Below are 21,373 nucleotides of genomic sequence, written 5' to 3'. Positions count from 1 at the left end.
GAGAACAGTGCAGATCTTCTAAAATAAAAAACATTAATAGTGTGATATATGCACAGATATAAGATCAATAATACACTTTATTTTAGTTAAACAATGCCGACAAACAGCTTTGGTTCGGTCCACCTGTCTTTGTTCGTCATCCTTGTACGTAACTGCGAAATCAAAATGTTCCCAAACCGGAGACTTCAATGATGCTGGAGGATTTTCGAGCTCAACTTTATCTGCGTTCGCCATTTCAACAGTTCCTCAAATGACTGACTACATTTGAACGCATCCCTGTCACCAGCCATAGTATGCCTCTCGTCCAATGAAATGACTGTTTCTATGACGCGTTGAACCCAATGTGAGCAAATTACACTGAACGCTGCGACGCAGCACCTGAGATTACTTCCAAAAAGTTGTTCACGTTCTCAATTTTTAACGTTATATTCGTTCGGTACACTTCGGTACACACGTGTACACACGTGTACCGAACTGAAGTGCCCATACCGAATATTTTCGGTACGAATACGTATACCATTACACCCCTAATAGTATAGTTACAGTATGTTGCAAACTTCATGAACAAAGTCATGATATAGAAAAAAGGTATAGACACCAGCCAGGTATAGAGATCTTTTGTTTTGACTGGTGAGCCTTCACCCCGGCTTTGCTGCCCACTTACAAAAAAGGGTTTAAGCATTATAACATACAAAGACTAAAACTACATAGGTATAACAGGCACTGCCTAAATCTTTATCAACACGGAAACCAATTGACAAAAGGATCACGTTTTAAAACTGTTTATTCTGCACATATTCTCTCTGCGTACAAATGCTAAGGCAATAGTATTTTGTAACAAAAATAATCTTCAGAAACACAGACTTGAAGGACACATCACCATATAAGTGCACAAACTACATGGAAAAAGCGATTACATTTTTATTATGGGGACGACACGACTTGCATGAGGAAAAACAACCACGAAACATACAAATTCATACTGGACGATTACAGTCAGTAACAACAGCTGGATAAGAGCAAACACTTGCTGAGGTTAAAATGGTTCTAATAATTTAATAAATGTGTGGAACTTTGTAAATTTGCCTTCAGTACACAGTCACAAACATTTCTGTACGGTACACAAAATATATTTTAAGGGAAAATACTGTGTATCCAATTATTTAATACTGCAAATTGTTCACTTAAACATTTAGGGATAGTTATATTGAAATTGTATATCACAGTTAAGCAAAGCGTTGATTTTTAGGGATAGATGCTTCTAAGCACAATTCATTAAAGGAGTGTTGATGTAAGGGTTTCTAATTAATATACAGCACATCTTAAAACATCCCTTGAAAATTAAATTAAATAAATTCAGAGAAATAAATACAATTTGACAAAAGCATTCAAACACATGACATGCTGGAGTGGACATTGGTTCCTTGGCTGTCTTCATAATATCTCATTGTTTGTTTCCCCTCCGTCTCTACTTGTTTCCACACAAAGCCATGAATGTTAAGCGTGTTTATACATGGGTTAAGAAGGAATTTTGTAAACATATATCTAACACTGAGCAATGTTAGATCATTGAAGAGCTCAATCCATCGAAAAAGGCAACTTTTGTACTTTATGCTAATGTGTGCACTAATTGTAGCTATATTTAGGTAGCCGAATAGTCATAGTAGTGGGTAGTGCTCACCCAAGACCAACCCGTGTCAGAAGTTCAACAACAACTTCTCTGCCTCAAATAAGACTCATCTTTAAATGAAATATGGAGTGTACCTTTCAAATGGGTAAAGATAATAATATTGTTTATTGTTTATTCCAACAATAGGGTAACTCTGTTTCAGGATATAAATGACTGAGAAGAAACACAAAACAGATCATGGAGTCATTTCTAGTATCTTGTAAAAGCCATCTTGAGCTTAGGCGGAGTATAGCATTTGGTGTTTTGGTTCCTGTTTGCAAGAGTGTATTACAACCACAGAATGTTTCTTTATAATTTACTGTAATATACTTAATTTAGAGTTATTTCAGTTATTTTTGTTGTAAAACTGAGTATTGATAATTCAAATCTTTTCTGAGGTTTCAACAATTAAAGCAGATTTCCACTCTGCCTTTTCCTACCACCAGGTGGCCCTTCATGTGCTGGTTACATGGGATGTACTGTAGAGGTGATAAATAATTAGGATTCTAAGTTAAATTGTCAATTTCTGTTTAAATTTGTTCTTTCAAATGTCACTTTCCACTATACCTTTTTCACAGATCTAATCAGAATGATTTAGTGCGCATGCAGTGACATGGTAGCACTACTTACTACTATCTGTTTTAATAAACAGATTTTTGCACTAAGATAATCATGATCCTCTCATAAGACCTGCGATGAAGAGTGAAGTGGAAAACGAAGGTGAGGGTTTGGTCTATTTCTCGTCAGTCTTGGGGCTGTAGCTGACACCTGGCCATTCGTAAGTGTCTGGCAGGAAGGAGTCGTAGTGGGTGTCCCACACAGTAGCCCGTACAAAGCTCTCCTTGTCCACAGGCTCAGGGTAGCGAAACGCCATGCCTTTAGCATAGACAAACTCCACCACCTACAGAAAGAGAGAAGGTTTAGCATGGATGCTGGAAAACCTGACACAAAAAGAAAACACAGACATCGAAAGATAAACTGACCACACGTTTTTGGACATCTTCGACCAAATTTGACTGGGAGGAAATACGTATCATGGCATCAAAATTCAAAGCGAACTAGCTTAATCTTACATATTATTACATTTGTCAAGGTGTGGTGCAACACATCCATGGATTTTAGAAATCAAATAATGATAAAAGAGTCTACATTTAGGCAAGAAGACTTTGGATTAAAAGGTTTATCAAGAGGTGAAACATTCAGATGAATTTTCAGGAGACTTGCCTTGACAGCCATCTGGATAGAGACCTCTCTGATGTTGGAGAGCGGAGGATAGAGTCTGCCTTCTGCCAGCTCTTCATCGGTCAGCTGCTCTGCAAGGGTCTGGAAGGAGTTTAAAAACACTTTTAGGCTGAATATGAAAAACAAGACACATAAAAACCACTAATAATATTTGCCAACAGCATATTTTTGAAATGTGAAGTCATATATTAAATATGTGCTTTTGAGTAAGACAACATTTGAATACAAATATATCAGAACAATTATAAAGGTTAATTCAGATTACAGAAGTGGCCAATCAACAACTACTCATATTACAAACTTGCAAATAATAGTGTCTTATTCATGCAAATGATTTCAATATTGAATAATAAGTTCTAAGACAGTGTGGTTTACATAAATATTGCATTTATCAATCTAAACAAGTCAAATGCAGCCAAGTGAAAAAGGGAGGAACACAGAAGGACAGAGGGCAAAGCCGGATCAGCCTTTTAAAAGCTCCTCATCTGTTAGATGTTAGTCTAGGAAAAGAGGGAACAGGAGACGTGAAAGGGTTAAAGAGGGTCTCTATAAGATCATACAGCGGATGCATACATGACAGAGTCAGCAAGAAAGAGCAGGGTGGGGTGTAAAGAACTTGAAAGGAGAAATACATAGCATTGACTTCAGACCTTGGCAGCCTCTAGGAACACGGTGTCACTGATGTGTCTCACTCCACTCAGGATCACAGCCAAGGCCACACCTGCAATCCACATTCAAAAGGTTTTCAAACAGAATACAATTACTCTTTGTAATGTAATGATGTTGTCCATAGTACAAAGATGGTGAAAATACTAGGCTTTGTCCACTTCTCGCACTGTATCTGAAAGTCAGTCTTATGTACATGGAATCACTCAGATAAAAAAGCATTTATTCACCTGGGAAGATGTAAGCGTTGTTCCCTTGTCCAGGAGTGATGACGCGCCCATCGCTCAGAGTCACTGGACCGAAAGGACTGCCACTAGCAAAAAGACATCTGCCCTGTGGGACCAAAAAACAGATTGTTAAAGAGTGATAGTGATAGTGATAGTGGGAAAAAGAACAACAACAACATGACTGATTTGACAACCCGGGGACACTTAATTTCTGACTTTCTGTCAAATGAAACAAAGGAGAGGAAAGAGCTGTGTACATCAGTTAGTGTGTAGGCGTCCTCTGCTGTGCACTCTGCTTTAGTGGTGGGGTTACTCAGGGCAAAGATGATTGGTCGGTCGTTCATAGTTCCCATGGCTTTGAGGACATCGGGAGTGAACAGACGTCCAGCTCCGGAAACACCTGGAAGGAATGGCAACATTATTTAAATATTAAAAACACATTGAAAAAATATGTTTGAATGTTATTAAACACAGTCATTAAAGAACCAAGTTAACAGAAAATACAAAACAGACTGGTATAAAATACAAGACAATGGTAAGAAACTAATTATGTGATTTAAGAAGTCAGCGTAAAACAGAAATTTTAGAAAGACCTGATCTAAAGACCTGATCTAAAGGCCTAAAAGTGGAAGAAAATGTTGTTTTTTTAATATAATTTCTGCACAACCTGAGCAAGCATTTACATTGACAGAATGCTTTAATGATTGGATGAATAATAAAAAGCCTAAATATAAAATATAGTTATTCAAATGACCTGATCAAATCTTGTGCTTTCATAAAATTGAATAAATCATAACAACAGCATAATAAACAAGAGCATGTGAGCATATTTTATTCAGTCTCTGATTTTTGATTACTGGCTCAAACCTAAAAACCCATTTTCCAAACAAGGCTTTACAGTTACACAAATAAGAAGATGGGAAGTTCCTCACCAATAATAGCTGTGGGTTTGATGGTGTTGACGGCATCCAGGAAGCTCTGCACGGACCCTGGACTGTCATGGACAAACGCCTCCTGGTTAGAGTCCGTCTCCTCCTGTCGGCCCTGATTTCAACAAGACATCAAAACAAAAGTAAACTCTTTGTTCACTAATTAAACAGTATACTAACAGTGAGCCAGACAGAAAGCCACACAGACAGGTAATGCATGTTCTGGTTGTTGATTTCTGCATCGCACAAACTAACCTTTACAAGTAAGCCATGTTTATCGAACATCCAGATCTTATTTCTGGCCTCAGCTTGGGACACTCCCTTCTCCATCATCGCCATGACGATCAGATTGGCAATACCAAGCGCAGCCTAGGAAGGAAATTACCAAAGTTAAATACCAAAAGTAAAGACAGTGTTTACAACATTAAACCATCACTTCTATTTGTTGACATATTCTTTCTTTATTGTTGTAAAAGAAGTTGCACAAAAATGACGAATGGTTTTGTAGATGAAGAAAACTATCTCTGAGCTCAGTCAATTCAGTCATGTTTCTTCCCTTAATCCCAAGAAGATTCAGAGAGGTCCCCATTCTCTTTCAAAAATACAAGTCCTACCACCAATACAGTATCTACATTTCACTAAACTGTAGACATCAGATAGTAGATTTTTACAACTAAACAGAAGGACATTTATTCCCAACCCACTCTGTCATTATAGCCTTTCTAGCCTTGTACACTTTCAGAGAATCCTTTATAAAAAGGCAGAAAAGCAGACTGGGGAGCAGATCTCCACACCTGCTTTTTATGTACTTTTATTGCACTCCAACAATCTTTTAGCAATTAGGAGAATTTTCAGAAGCTTTTGTTTGAAAATGAATCTATTTTGTAATGCAGAATTAAAACAACAAGTAACAGAACCTATCAAACCTACCTCCAATATTTCCTTGAAATGTAATTGTCAACATTGGCAATATTTTCTTTTAGTATTACCGGCTTTGGTCAGTAGGGGGCAGCGTAGCACTTACAAATTGTTTTGATATATGGGAATTTCTCATTAGAAATTGGAGAGAAAACAGAGAAAAATGCCAAATTGACTAATAAATATTAATACATATTATCATACCTCTCCAGCTCCCAAGAAAAGCACCCGATGTTCAGTGATGGGTTTGCCAATGGCTCTCTGAGCTGCCAACAGACCAGCAAGGGCTACAGCTGCAGTGCCTGAAAACATGCAAAGAATCCAACAGTAAACAATAACATATCTGCTTTGATGACAACAAATTAACCACTTTCTGTTTTCAGGTAGTAGGACTCATGAAAACTGAAATGTACTGAACTTAATTCAATTATTTTATTTGCTTGAATAGGTAAACTGTATGGCATTATAATAAAGTAGAACTCCTAAGTGCAGTATTTAGGGCCGAACCTTGGATATCGTCGTTGAAGGTGCAGTACTTCTCCCTGTACTTCCTGAGGAAGCGGAAGGCATTGTGGTTCCCAAAGTCTTCAAACTGGATGAGTGTGCCCTGCCCGTATTTGTCCACCACAGCTTCCATGAACTCATCAATCAGATCATCGTAGACCTGAGAATTATCTCGCTCCTGGTACAGGCCCATGTACAGCGGGTCTTTGAGGAGAGTCTGATTGAAGGGAAAGAAGAAGCATATGAAGCATAATGGATGTCCACACATACAATATATAGAAAACATACACATATCTGTCCTACCTCATTGTTGGTGCCAACGTCTATGGCCACAGGCAGACATCTCTCAGGTCTAATGCCGGCGCAGGCTGTGTACAGACAGAGTTTTCCAACTGGGATGCCCATTCCATAAACACCCAGGTCCCCTAGTCCTAAAATACGCTCTCCATCAGTAACCACTACCGCCTACAGGAAGAGGCAGGTGGAAAAGAAGTACACTAGTCAGCATAATCCCAGATATCACACAGATGTAAACAACAGGAAACTGGACCTTGGCCAGAGGCCTGTACTACGAAGCCGGATTTTCCTAACCTGGATATGTTTGAGTTAGCCGGTTGGCCCAATCCAAAACATACGCGCTGGCGCTAAGCTGTACTACGACGCTGGTTATCAAGTGGATCGCTCAAGCCAGCCGTGTCCTATCTAGTTAGGTGCGCGTTCACATGAAAGGGGTGGTATTTGGAGCATTCGACCAATCTCAAACATGGACAAGCGTACTGACAGCGCAGCGTCATACTTCCTGAATGAAAAGTGAACTTTAATATTAGTCAAATATGAAGAAGTTAAACTTTAAACATCCATGACTTAAACACTTTATCCAGGATAAAAGCCACATAGTTGCAGCTGCAAGGTGAATACAGCTGGTAAAAGAAAAAGTGTTTGAATGCGTACATTAACAGGTTTATGAAATCACTGCCCCGTCCAAGACACGAGTGGATCTGACTTTAATTACATTTGACTTGAGTGTTTCGTCAACTTAATGTGTTGCTTAAAATAATACTTCTGCATACAGTATGTGACACTGTGAGTGTTGCACGGCCAGATACGGCTCAGTTGACTCAGATAAGGAAATATATGATACATTATGATGTGATATGATATGAATGATAATGGGACACATCTACGTCTGCACTCACAGTGCCGCGGACTGTACTTAATGTTACTCTGATCCGGTTACTTATGTTGTGGCAGATATTTAAGTAAGCTTTCTTAACGCTAATGTTATAATAGTCAGATTGCTCTGAAGATGGGAGGGGATATTCTATTAATTTTCACGTTCACACAGTCAGTTGATTTTTGCCGGCAGTTTTTCTGTATTTCCTCTATCCTGTAATATGACTTGATAGCTTTAAACTCCGCACACGGAGCTCTGATTGGTCAACAGGCGGTGCTTTCACTGAGTTGATCTCTTAGCCTGCAACCTAACCTCCTCCCGAGGAGGTTAGCCGCTCAGCATAAGTTACCATGGAGATCTAGCCCGCTAAAAAGAGAACCAGCACCGGAAAGCCCGAGTTTTCCCTGAAGTCAGCCGGCTAAGCGAAAATCCGGCTTCGTAGTACAGGCCTCATTCGTAGTACAGGCCTCAGGTGAATGTAGACATAATGAGTTAATTAATCATTCTTCCCTAAATGAATGTGATGTCTATAACTGATTTATATTAATTTAAAGTTGTGTAGCCACAATTCATTTTTTTTAAATCCTTTGTCTGCATGATTTTGAGGGATGAATGGTCCTAGTAGACTCATTTAAACAGTATTATAGACATTAGCTTCAGTTAGACGTGGTGTTACTGTGGTGATGTTCTCAGCTACTCACTGCAACATCAGTCTCTGGCCAATTGTCTAGGATGGAACGAATGTGTCCTTTGTCCCGAATGGAGATAAACAAACCTCTGGTGAGAGAAAAAAGCCAAATGAATAATTTCAAGATTCTATTCACTAAAGAATAAAAACAAACAATAATATTTTCACAACAATAATATCCTCAAAATTATTTCAGTCAGGGTGTTGACACAAACCCAACCATAAGTCAACAGCTCAAGTCAAACACTGTATATATATATATATATATATATATATATATATATTAACATATAATAGATAGATATTGTATACAGAAAAATCCTTTTAAATATTTCCAGTTATGCCTTTAAATGAAACTCCTAAACAGGAGGCTCGATTACAGGCACATCAAGCCTTAAGCAGGTACAAATGTAAACTATAGGTGCTAAGTTCAATGTTCTTCTTCATAAAAGGCTTAGACTATCGGAAAATAAAAAATCCTTGTAGTTTTTTTACGTGTTCTCTTTCAGTAGTCGGTTATTGAAAGCTTCACTGCATGCTTACTTGGGTCTTCTGAAGATGTGTCCATAATGTGTGCAGGCCAGGCCTACAGTGGGAGTGTAAACTATTGGCATCAGTTCCTCGATGTCTTCCATCAGCACCCTGTAGAAAAGCCTCTCATTCCTTTCCTGGATGCCCATCAAGTAGATGTACCTTTGTGGAAAAGGAGAAACAATGTAAAGAGAAAGAAAAGTTCAACTGTATGGAAGGAAATGTTTCAGACAAACATGATTAATAACCAACAGACAATAACATGCTGTGGGTATGTGTTCCAGTACTTTAAGATATGACATGTCCTTACTTCTGCAGGGGATCAGTCATGTTCTTGAGATTATTCTGAAAGCGCATGGCCTGAATGTCCTGAGTCTCCACTTTGGGAGGCAGCAGACCATGTATCCCCAACATCTGTCGCTCCTGGAGAGTGAAGGCCATGCCCTGCAGAAACACACAGAAAACAACTGGAAATGAGTAGGGAGACAAAGAGAATGTGAATAAAACAACCACTTAGAGAATAACTTTATGACAAGTTACCTTTAACGGGCAGGATTGTTCATAAATTGTGGTTGTGAAAATTGAAAAAGATAGCCTGTTTGGATGTTTTGTTTTCTCTGAGCTTCTAAACTCTTCTTGTGCAGAAGCATGTTTGCGCTCATAGTATTTCTAATCAGTTTACTTCACATTGTTGCTTGAATTTAATTATGGTATTTGGTATGCATATTCACTTACAGGATATGACTAATAACAGATATGACTGAAATGCACTCTGTTAGAAAATGGCAGAAGATTGGTTCCTCCTTTGAAAGTTGTCTCCTTAAGAAGCATTGCTGCAGGAAATGGTCAGGAGAGGGTATTACCCATGAGCCCTCAGAGGGGGGTGACCACTTGACCATTTTACCTTTTACAGTAAAGTGAAATGTGGAGGCCAGATGAAAGCATTTTGCAGTAGGGGAAAGGAGGGTAAAGGGGTAAGAGAGGGGAGTAGCCTCAAAGAAGCCAATAAGGAGGATCCTGGGCAGAAACACCCCAAGTGCTGTATAGAGGAGATGACGTGGAGGAGGGGTACAAAGTGTTTCATGATCCTGCAGTGTATGTAAGCCTGTATGTAGGTTTACGAACCCAACTCTGAATGATATATGTGCATAACATTTGGAGGCCCTCACATCTGTGGCTGGGGCTGATTATTCTGTGATGAATGCTGGGGGCTCCCCTGGCAAAGTGCTGAGTCATGCTGATGGAGGATTTCACTTCCCTCAGCTCCTGTACTCAGTTCCTCTCAACAGAATCCAGCAAACTGCAAACCTCTGATATCTCCTATTTCCATTTTTACATAGAAATGTTCCCTCAGATTAGTTTTTTCCAAATTGCGGTTTAACATTTATTTTGAGTATGTCAAGTGATTTAAACCCGTTAAAGGAAGCCTAACCTGATTTCCTAAAAACACGTATTTGTACTGTTTTGATATGCGTTTCTCATTTTATCTATACAATGGACATGACATTGGTTTCAATAATCATTTTATATATGCAAGTAAAACACTTTTGATTTGTTAATAACATTTAAGAAATGTGAGATCACTGAGATCATATATATATATCATCTTAGAGACTAGATTTTACCATCTGGTGTAAGTTTGCTGACAGTGTAATGAAATGAACAATGCATGTCTGCAACACTATGACCTTTGCTGTTGAGGTATGAGGAGTCATGACAGTCACAGTAATTCAGTCTGCTGATGCCAGTCACTTCTAATCTGGCAACACTTCCTATGAGAAACCAGCCGTTGCCGTCTTTGTCTTGTTTCATGCAATTTTAAGTGTTTTTAAATATAAGACACAATAAACTTAGTGACTTTTCATACTATTAAAAAATCCAGAATCTGCTCAAATAGATAAAAGGAACACAATGAGGAAGGCCAGAAGTGCATTGTGAAATAAAGGTGCTGTGAGTACAGTATTTGTAGGACTATCAGCCAGTTAACCTCTGACCAGTATTTTTATATTTAGCACAACATGTGTAGTGCAGGCCGTAAATTCAAGCAGCTACAGCCTCATGTTTCAAATGTCATTTGTAGCTTGCAGTAACCTGACGAGACACCCAGTCAAACAATTCACATCCTCTATCAACAATATGAGACACCGTTTTCAATTGAAGTCCCCACCTTGCAACAGGAATGCAAAAGTGACACCCTGTTAGGTGTGGTTACGTGTTTGTATAGCACAACACAAGGCAGTTTGCAGCTCTTTACATAAGGATTAGCACATTGTTTCAAAAAAGCAGAGAGAAGTCAAATAAAGACAAAAGGAAAAATAGACATACATAATCAAACGATTTAAAACACACTACTTTTAAAAAGCATTTGCAGTTCAGAAAATAAGACCCCAAACTTAATAAGCAATTGCACAAAAAAAGTTTTCAAACTTGATTTAAAAGACATTTCTGACCACATCGAGCAGTGATACTGGGTTCAGTCAGAAATCCAGCAGAGGTAAAAAGTGATATTAATGCATTTCTGACTTTAAACAAGCTACACTCGACCAGATTATCTCAGCAATTCTAGTTTAGTAAAGGTTTCTAAGAATCACCGTTTTTCATAAATAAACCTAATAAGATTTTAGGTTTATGAAAACGGTGATTAGTTTGGAAGCTATCTAGAAATATATATTTTCAGTATAAAGTACAGTGGCTTTGAAAAGTTCAAATTCAAATATCAATTACTGTAGTTTTGCAGTGAGCCATCTGTCTAAAGTCTGTCAAGCCAGGCAAAGTCAAACAGCAGAAAATGAACAGCAGCCAACCAGCTGCTGAAAAAGCATTGGCACTGATGGGAAAGTTGTTCTAGTTATAAGCAGAACCAACCACTGGCTTAGGGATAAGATGAACTGATGCAGTGCTTGACAGGACTTTATAATACCATGTTGTCTGCGTGTTAAATAATTCATGTGGTGGTTGCATTATACTCACTTTTTAAAGCAGCTTTGTATATGATCATGGTTTGCAAGACATTTGTTGGTATTTCTGTATTTCATTAGCAAAGAATATTCTGAAACTCAAACCAATTATTTTCCACCAGGGCAGCTTATGACATGTTAATAATGCTGTTTAACCACCATGTGTTTTTTTACACATTGTTAGTAATCCACTCACTTTGTTGGTGCGCGGGTTGAGCATGAGGGGCTTGCCCTTATCTTTGGTGTGTGCCCATCTGCAAACAGAGACACAGGGCCTCAGAGACCAGGTTGTCTTCAACCTGGACAACATGGTGGACTGTCACTGGTCTGGAAGGTCCACTGGGGAAAAGCTGGAGAAAAAAAAATGAAAGAGAAACAAAGTTAACAAAATAACCTAAAGTGTTGTTATCTTTCGACATCGGAGGAAAACAATGGATATGTATGTTGGTCATAATAGGTAGCTGTTCTGGGATGCTGAATAATACTAAGAAGTCTCCTATTTATGTTTGTTCAGTTGTAGTTTATTCTTATTTCAAAAAATCCAATCATCAATTATTAAGCTTGCAGTCTGAGTGCATGTGAATATTTTCTCTAGTGTCATTGGGTTGTTCAAAATGATTGCTTTCACTACTCTTCCTTCTGCCAATCAGGACAGGAAGTGCAATGCTGCCACAACCTTTGAACATATGACATCATTAGACTTTATGCTATCATGACAGTAAGTTATCCCACTGATGCCCTATAAATCCCAGAAGCCTTTGAACGTACACTCGATGATTAGAAATGCAGACAGCAGCATCATTAATCTGGGTGTAGAGAGAAGTGATTTAGTGCGTCATCTGACAAACAAAGCCTTGAGAGATTGTCATAATCCTTTTCGCACAGAGCTCCACATGAAGAGAGAAAACAAGTTACAGTAAATCGAGATGACATGAGTCGACAGATAGGAAAGACAGGCTGATATAAGTATCACAAGAAAACCACTAACAAATCACACAGAAAATATGTGCCATTTTCAGAGCATTTTCAGAATAAGTAATGTCTTTTATTTTGGGAGAGAAGAAGATAAAACAAGCTCAAAAACCTTTCCTACCAAAAAACCTTTACTCGAGGGCCCCTACCCTACTGTCAGCTGCTGTTGGTGGCCTGGAATAGTCTTTGTGAGAGTTATATCATGCATGTGACCTGTGATTCGCAGTGATGCGGACTTGTCTAACCTCTCTAAGTTGCAATTCAGAGTGGATTCCCCCTCATGATAAATATCGTGCCAAAGGGTTGTATCCTGACTGAAACCAGAAAGTAAATGCTGCTTTTCCACCATGGCCTAAAAAAGCGACCTTAAATTGCCTACGCAATCTTGTGCCTTAAATGTGAATGTAAAAAAGGGCATATTGTTTAAGCGTCCCGATATTACAGATGGAGCCAGAATAATATCTTAATCCAACCTTCTGAATTCTGCTCTGGCTCTGGTGTATTTTATTTTCAATCCCAAAATACTTTTGGCCTTCCTAAGGTCAAGACATGACCCAGAGGAAATGCAACTGGACCTGTAAGCAAGTTATGTGGGCAACAACGACACAAGCATTTTCACAGCACGCACAGTTTCTATTTTAGTTCCCTGAAGTCTAGTGCTGAGACCAGAATGCTGAAAGAGGTATTCCTTTAAAATACAAGATAGATGTTACAGTCAGCTGTTACAAAAACAATATCAAATTAAATATAATTTTAACCTATAGGCCGATTAAACAGGGGAAAGGAGTTGAGAGCTGGCTCCTTTGAATGACTTCACGGCCTGGACCACATGCAGCTGAGCTTAGGTGGCAGAAGTCACATCTATGAGCCAGTTATTGTAACAGACAGCACCCATCTGTGCTGTCAACATTTGCATACCCCTGCTCCATTCATCACTACACTACACTTACTTTCAACTGTCCACCCATGTTATTATAGTAATAATCACCCTCATAAGAAAATATGAATGGAGATGAACAAATATATCTCAAAATGCATTCAAACAAGATGCCACTCACATGCTCCATCAAGTAGTGCTTGCAACAATTATATAAAAGTCCCTGCGTTCAATCACGATATGCTATTATACTTTTGATAAGCAACCTTTTCAGTTTATAAATGATGTTTATGGATAAAATGCATAAACATAATGTATAATGTGTATGGCAACCATGGATCTAATTCTCTATCAGCCTGTATTTCTTGTTAAAGAACAGATTCAGAGTTAACACTGTGGTCTGATTCTGTTCCCCTCGCTTTGACCAACATTACTCATTTTTTTTTAACATATCACAGGCATTGCCAGCTTGCAAAGACTTGACTTACAACTACATATCCAGAAAACATCAACTAGCAAGCATCAAAGTCAGGGCCAAAGTGTCAGACTGTATAAGCAGCACCCACAATAATTGGACATTTTAGTGCTCTGATGATTTGATATTCAAATTGAAGCAGCCTTGATGCAGCCTCTATGAATTACAGTCTTTGTGCTGGACAAAATAATATTTTATGGTTGTTCACATTTATTTTAGCTTCCTGCCTGTTCATAGAACGCCTGAACACTTGGTGGGGTGAAGGGACTTGATCAGCATGTCAGCTCCAAAGGAATCAAACATGCTCAGATTGTCTGTAAATGTGTTTTCTACTTTGTGTCTGACAAGTACCAGACAGAAACTGTCATGAGCTTTGTATTCATGCGAGTGCAACTACTGTAAATGTCCTACTTCGACACCTGACTAGATAAACTAGTGATTGGTTAGAAATGTTTAACCCAATGCTATACAAATCGCATTAAAGCTTGCGATTATTATTGCTTGAAAATATGTGTGCAAACAATGTGAATTGACTCAGTAGGCACAATGTAATCAAACCCACACACATGCTTTCAAGTCTTGACCTTCTATGGTTTCAGAGGGGAATTTTACAAGGACCAGAGTACACTTGTATGAAAGCAAAAGCAACATTAATATGCTGCCTAAGACATTCTTAGTCGACTTGTGTAATAATCAACTAGCTGATTTATTGAACGTTTTCTCCAAAAAGAATCAAGCATTAGCACCATTTTAAATTGTGTGTTTAACAAAGATGTTCTATTAAATTGATTGGAAATAAGTTATTCAGCCTTAAAATAACTTATACAAATAACTTAATGATCAACTAAAGATATCCGAGTGGACTAAGACCGAAAATACCCATTAGTATATTAACTGGTTTAGAGGGGCATCCCAATATATTAGTGTATATTAGTACAAGTACAACTATGTCTTAAATAGTAATTGCAGAATTCTACAAACAGGCATTAGCCTAGTGACAGCTGGGTATAGTTTTACTGACAGGTGTTTTTATTATTCCCTCCACAACTTCAGATCTTGTTTCTCCTTTTGTGAAAGTGTCGGGCCATGATGAACATGCTGCTGTGCTAATGTTGTAAATGTGTTTTTAACCACAGCAACATGTGTCGCAACATCGGGTATCCTTGTTCTTAATGTGCCTAATGTAAAAACTGATACAATAAAATAGATATGTATCCCTCACTGTCCCTACTTCCCTATTCTGTCAGAGGTGGAAATGGAGATAATGAATATATCTGCTTAGTGTGAGCATATTACTAAGTTTACATAGAAAAGTCTAATGGAAATGTTATAAAAACTGAATCTCACTACAGTGGTAAGCTAACCTGGTATTTAGCCTAGCAATTTCAGCCAGATACAAACATGAATCTAACAACTGCTACAAGCTAAAGCTAGCCAATAACTACTAGGGACCACAACAACCTGTGTCGTTATTTGAAAAAAACCGTTACAGCGAGCTGGTAAAGGAAAGCAAAGTCTACCGACCCAATTTTAGTAAATATTGGAACATTTGTAATCGCACGCCAACACGAACCAGATATCCTGATATGCTGTCATTCATTCTGACCCCCCGCTCACTAATTATTGGCTCAACGCGAAGTTCTTTGATGACGCACAAAGACTTTCCATTTCAAAGAGAGAAACTTCTCGGCTTACCTGCTCTTGAGTATTATAATATTGCCGGTTATTTCCGTTGAAAAGGTTACTGTTTAAACAGCATATTTCTCCTGGAGGTCGCTGTGTAAATGCGGTTGTTTGACCGCTTGGTGTATCCTGTTAACGGCAGCCGCAGATGCAGCAAAGTGAGGAGACGCTCAGTGTGGAGGAAACCTCGACGCTCGTCCAATCACGTGCCAGGATTTCCTCCTTGGTTACCGTAAAGACTCGGGCATGCGCAAGATTTTCTTTTTAGTGTGAAGCCCATCCGTCGTAGTTACTGTAGAAGAAGGACCTCATTCAAGTGTTTATGTTTTTTGTTAAATAAGTAATAATAATAATGTTTTGTTTTTCTGTGGATTATTAAATATCTGTATTTTTTGTTATGTTTTTTTAATCATGGGCATGAGAGAAACAATAATTCATCAGATGAACACATCTATCATTAAGATTATATTAAGTTTTTTCAGCGTGAAGTGATTTGTTTGTGCTAAATACGCACAATAAAAGACAGGTCATAAGCAATGATCATAAAATTAGGGCATTAAAGGTATGCTTTTAAATGGTTTCCTAACCTCAGGTTTAACAATGCATGGGTGCAGGGGCGTGCACAGACATTTTGGGGGGCGGGTGCTCAAGTGAGAAAAAGGGCACTTCCCATAATCATTTATAAAAAAATGTTTTAAAACAAAAAGTTAAATATAGTTGCACATCTCTGACTTACTGACCGATTTATTTTAATACCCTCACACTCACGCAATTGTTTAATACTCAACAGAATTCTACCAAAGAATCAGCTAACACAGAGACAATGGTCTTCTTTAGTATTCACAATGCACAAGAGCAGACAACAAACTAGTCAAATTAATAGTTATTAAATGAGCAGCCAACAATCAAAATTATGAAGTTACTGTTTAAGGCAGGACATTACAGGCAAAAAGATTGTTTTTTCATGTACTTGTTATTTTTGGTCTATTTTGCTTCCATGTTTTCTTTCACTCTAATGGAAATAAAACTTCCAAGAAACACATATAAATGGTGTTCGTTTTACTGCATTTAAACATAACATTTCAGGGGAAAATACTGACTTGACGTAAGTAACTATCTGGGGAAGTTGTGAGGTGATTTTTTAGTTGTATCCTTTTCACCTGCAATGCCTTGGTAACTGCATGCAAATTAGTGCATTTTAATTAGGCCTAGTTAACGCCTAATTTGCATATCAATGTGGCGATTGTGATGACGTTATTAGATACACATTTTACTGTATTCACTTTAAGTGTCTCCCCTTAAGTACAGTACATTAGCCTGTATGCCCATGATAAATTACCTTAGCTAAACCTTGAGCTAATTTATCCATTAGCTAGTAGCCTACCTTAGTTAACTATAATTGTTATTGTCTTTTAGCTAATTAGCTGTAAACTCGAGGCACTGGCAGTTTAGTAATTTGTTCATCACCACTCACCTTCAAAATAAGCCAAGAAAAGCCGGTGTTGTGTCAAATTATGCACCCCTGTCGTGAAATGCACCCCTTGACACGGGAACGCGCATTTGAATGTATAGTCCACTATTCTATGTTGTCTCTTTGATGGTTGGGTTGTCGAATCCTGGATTTTGCATTCATTCGTCACTTATTTTTCAGTTCATTTTGTATTTAATATATGTTTTTATTTAATTGTGACGTCCTGTCTGTATAATTGTGCTTGTACTTGTGCTTTACAATGTATTGTTTATTTTTTACATCAAGTGCTTGAGGGTGGGATTAATAGCATTTTTTTTATTTTGGGGGGTGCTTTTTATGAGCAGCCTGGTTGCCACGATATGCACCCCTTGCTATCTCTGACAATAAACGTGTCACATACATGAAACTTGCTCCATTTATATATAAACTGAGCTCTATGGGGGTCTTTGAAACTAACGCGTGCGCACGCATGCACACACACTCAAACTCAATCACACACACACACACACAAACTCAATCACACACACACACACACACACACACACACACACACACACACACACACACACACACACACACACACACACACACACACACACACACACACACACACACACACACCAATAATAAACATATGGACAGGGGTTACTATTTCAAAAAAAAATGCAAATGTATTTGGGAACCTATCCATGTGAACATATTTTGGGGGTGGACCTCAAATCCTCTAGGGGGGTCCGGGGGCATGCCCCCCCTGGTAAGATATTTTTTAAATTTTGGAGTTAAATGCATCAATCTGGTGCATTTTGAGGGGAAAATAAAGAGACTAGATCTATGGAAACACCCATATGAAACAGATGCCACATCATGTAGACAGACAGTCACCCTGTGTGAGGCAAACCCACATTTGCGCAGCGTTGCGTTCACAATAGCCTACATTAAAAAAAAAAGATCGCTAGGCCATCGGGAAACCTCCCGGCCCTCCCGATGGCCAGTCTGGGCCTGCCAGCAGCCCTCTACTTGCTACAAACTTAAATATGAAAACATAGCCGTGGGAACATGTTTCAAATGGGGGGTGCTGTGGGGATGACACCAGGGCCGGTTCTGACCAATTTGCTGCCCTAGGCAAGATCTTTGCTGGTTCAATTATATCTTATTTTATCAGTTAACATTTATTTATTCATCCATATTTTTTAATCTCTCCAGTTTTAAAGGATATTGTTGGTTTACTGTCCTATAGTATACATGTGCCAAGAGCAAGGACTGTCTTAGGTAAGACAGCTTTTATGTGCGCAGCTCCACTTGCTTGGAACAATCTTCAGCAAGAATTGAAACTGAGCAATCTCATTCCTCTGCATGTTTTTAAAGCTAGGCTAAATGAAATGCTCGTTGATACTATGGGTACTTGAAAATGTCTATAACTATGTAAATGTATCCTGTAAATATAATGTATGATGTCCTTTATTGTTTTATGTTTCATGTGGAACCTATATGCTGCAGGTCTCCCTTGAAAAAGAGATCTATGATCTCAATGGGACCAATCTGGTTAAATAAAGGTTTGAAATGAAATGAAATGACATTGGAATGATTTCAAACCTGTTTTTATTTATCCTAATAATTATAAAGGTGTGCCTTGGAAATATTTGTTTACATAAATTGTGATAAAACCGTTTGAGACACACTGAGATAACTTAGACTAAAGTGAGCAAATGGAAAATGTAACCGGGGTGAAAAGGGTGTTACCTTTACTTAATTATGAATGTGAACAGTTGCATCAACAGCTTTTTCAATGTGCTGCTGACTGCTGGAAAGTGGTTTTACTTGAATGTATTTGTTTCGTCCATTGTGCTAATGCAGGTGGGGCCGACCAGTTATACAAGAGGTAGATAATAGCTGTACTTTTTTTGAGCCACATGCCATGATGCACCAACATAATTGTATTATTTAGACTGACATTAAGAAGAGAGAGAGAGAGAGAGAGAGAGAGAGAGAGAGAGAGAGAGAGAGAGAGAGAGAGATGAGAGAGAGAGAGAGAGAGAGAGAGAGAGAGAGAGAGAGAGAGAGAGAGGATATCAGACAAAGTGATATCAGACAAAGTGATATGAGTGATAGTGAAACGTTTTAACTTTCATTTAGCAAAAAATAGCATGAAACTTTACATGCTAGTTCCAAAGTAACTTCCTGAAATGTAATTGTCTGCGGTGATTCTACGGAGTCCCCAAAGGCCCAAAATTGTGCACACAAAACATATTTTCGGCTGCCCGGGCATAAGGAAGTAGCTTATGAAATCTCTGTTAGTTTAAACTCCCACTTCACTACTTTACATTCAAAACAAATAGCTTATAAAATGTGGCACGGCATTATTGATAAAGCTACATATTAGTCTATAAAATAGTTACATCATACTTATCTTACCCAGCAACACCAATAAAATACTGCTTCACATAAATGCATCGCAAATAATCATCAGTTTTTATTCAATGCATATCGAGGCAACTGAACCACACATCAACATTTCATCCATGCATTTCTTCACTTGTCAGTTGTTGTTCAAGCTCTCAAACAAACAAGCGGGCAGTACATCACATTGGCTCTTTTTGCTGCTACTTTGACAACATGGTTGCAACCGGTTTTGTTTTTGTGCTGTTGATGCCAATTTTCATTTTTTTAGAAAGTGAGTTGATGATTTCATAAACTAAGAGTGAGGTACATTTTCACCTCGCAAATTTTCCATCCAAATGAAGCAACATTTCTAAATCATTTTCAGACAAATTTGACTACACATGTTAGTGTTGTTAGACCTTGTTGTCTTATATTTTTGTACAGCACTTTGAATTGCTTTGTGTTGAAAGGTGCTATATAAATGCCGAGTGATGATTAATAAATGTCCAAAGTGTCTATTACGTTAGTAGGAAATCCAACCTAGAGCAATTGAGCATTGGAATAGAACATGTTGTTTCATAAGGCCCAATGAAAACAAACACGAGGCAGAATCTAAACAGGAAAGTGTAAAAACATGTTGAATCATTAAACATCTGATAGAACAAGAACAAGACACAATTAGTTTTTGTTTTTCTAAAAACAAAACAATGAGGTAGATACTAGCTGTCATTTTTTTTAAGGAGGGGCAGCTTGGGTGTATTGTTGTACATAGCCGTGGGAACATGTTTCAAATGGGGGGTGCTGTGGGGATGACACCAGGGCCGGTTCTGACCAATTTGCTGCCCTAGGCAAGATTTGTGCTGGTTCATATATATCTTATTTTACCAGTTAACATTTATTTATTTATCCATATTTTTTAATCTCTCCAGTTTTAAAGGATATTGTTGGTTTACTGTCCTATAGTATACATTGGAATGATTTCAAACCTGTTTTTATTTATCCTAATAATTATAAAGGTGTGCCTTGGAAATATTTGTTTACATAAATTGTGATAAAACCGTTTGAGACACACTGAGATAACTTAGACTAAAGTGAGCAAATGGAAAATGTAACCGGGGTGAAAAGGGTGTTACCTTTACTTAATTATGAATGTGAACAGTTGCATCAACAGCTTTTTCAATGTGCTGCTGACTGCTGGAAAGTGGTTTTACTTGAATGTATTTGTTTCGTCCATTGTGCTAATGCAGGTGGGGCCGACCAGTTATACAAGAGGTAGATAATAGCTGTACTTTTTTTGAGCCACATGCCATGATGCACCAACATAATTGTATTATTTAGACTGACATTAAGAAAGAGAGAGAGAGAGAGAGAGAGAGAGAGAGAGAGAGAGAGAGAGAGAGAGAGAGAGAGAGAGAGAGAGAGAGAGAGAGAGGATATCAGACAAAGTGATATCAGACAAAGTGATATGAGTGATAGTGAAACGTTTTAACTTTCATTTAGCAAAAAATAGCATGAAACTTTACATGCAAGTTCCAAAGTAACTTCCTGAAATGTAATTGTCTGCGGTGATTCTACGGAGTCCCCAAAGGCCCAAAATTGTGCACACAAAACGTATTTTCGGCTGCCCGGGCATAAGGAAGTAGCTTATGAAATCTCTGTTAGTTTAAACTCCCACTTCACTACTTTACATTCAAAACAAATAGCTTATAAAATGTGGCACGGCATTATTGATAAAGCTACATATTAGTCTATAAAATAGTTACATCATACTTATCTTACCCAGCAACACCAATAAAATACTGCTTCACATAAATGCATCGCAAATAATCATCAGTTTTTATTCAATGCATATCGAGGCAACTGAACCACACATCAACATTTCATCCATGCATTTCTTCACTTGTCAGTTGTTGTTCAAGCTCTCAAACAAACAAGCGGGCAGTACATCACATTGGCTCTTTTTGCTGCTACTTTGACAACATGGTTGCAACCGGTTTTGTTTTTGTGCTGT

The 21,373-nt window shown here is 38.2% G+C and overlaps 1 protein-coding gene across 1 annotated transcript; it reads right to left on the bottom strand.

Moving 5' to 3' along the window:
- Nucleotides 1–766: 766 nt before the first annotated feature.
- On the bottom strand, nt 767–15,685 carry me2 (malic enzyme 2, NAD(+)-dependent, mitochondrial). The gene is made up of 15 exons (XM_034118250.1): nt 15,525–15,685; nt 11,702–11,855; nt 8,859–8,992; nt 8,561–8,710; nt 8,031–8,106; nt 6,459–6,620; nt 6,159–6,372; nt 5,856–5,953; nt 4,989–5,102; nt 4,737–4,848; nt 4,062–4,204; nt 3,808–3,910; nt 3,562–3,632; nt 2,894–2,992; nt 767–2,570 (listed from the first exon to the last, which is right to left on the bottom strand). Exons 2-15 carry the CDS (start codon nt 11,813–11,815, stop codon nt 2,403–2,405), a joined length of 1,758 nt encoding a protein of 585 aa, XP_033974141.1. The 5' UTR covers nt 11,816–11,855; nt 15,525–15,685; the 3' UTR covers nt 767–2,402.
- Between the last annotated feature and the right edge of the window lie 5,688 nt (nt 15,686–21,373).

The sequence above is a fragment of the Trematomus bernacchii genome, unplaced genomic scaffold (assembly GCF_902827165.1).
Source record: "Trematomus bernacchii unplaced genomic scaffold, fTreBer1.1, whole genome shotgun sequence".
NCBI lineage: Eukaryota > Metazoa > Chordata > Actinopteri > Perciformes > Nototheniidae > Trematomus > Trematomus bernacchii.
This window is presented reverse-complemented; position numbering and strand designations above follow the sequence as displayed.

What these genes read in the sequence shown, in the direction of transcription:
- me2 (XM_034118250.1), bottom strand. Translation starts at nt 11,815, where the DNA reads ATGTTGTCCAGGTTGAAGACAACCTGGTCTCTGAGGCCCTGTGTCTCT. An exon ending in CAAACCCACAGCTATTATTG is followed by an intron (nt 4,205 to 4,736) that starts GTGAGGAACTTC and finishes CATTCCTTCCAG; the next exon opens with GTGTTTCCGGAGCTGGACGT. An exon ending in CTATCCAGATGGCTGTCAAG is followed by an intron (nt 2,571 to 2,893) that starts GCAAGTCTCCTG and finishes CTCTTTCTGTAG; the next exon opens with GTGGTGGAGTTTGTCTATGC.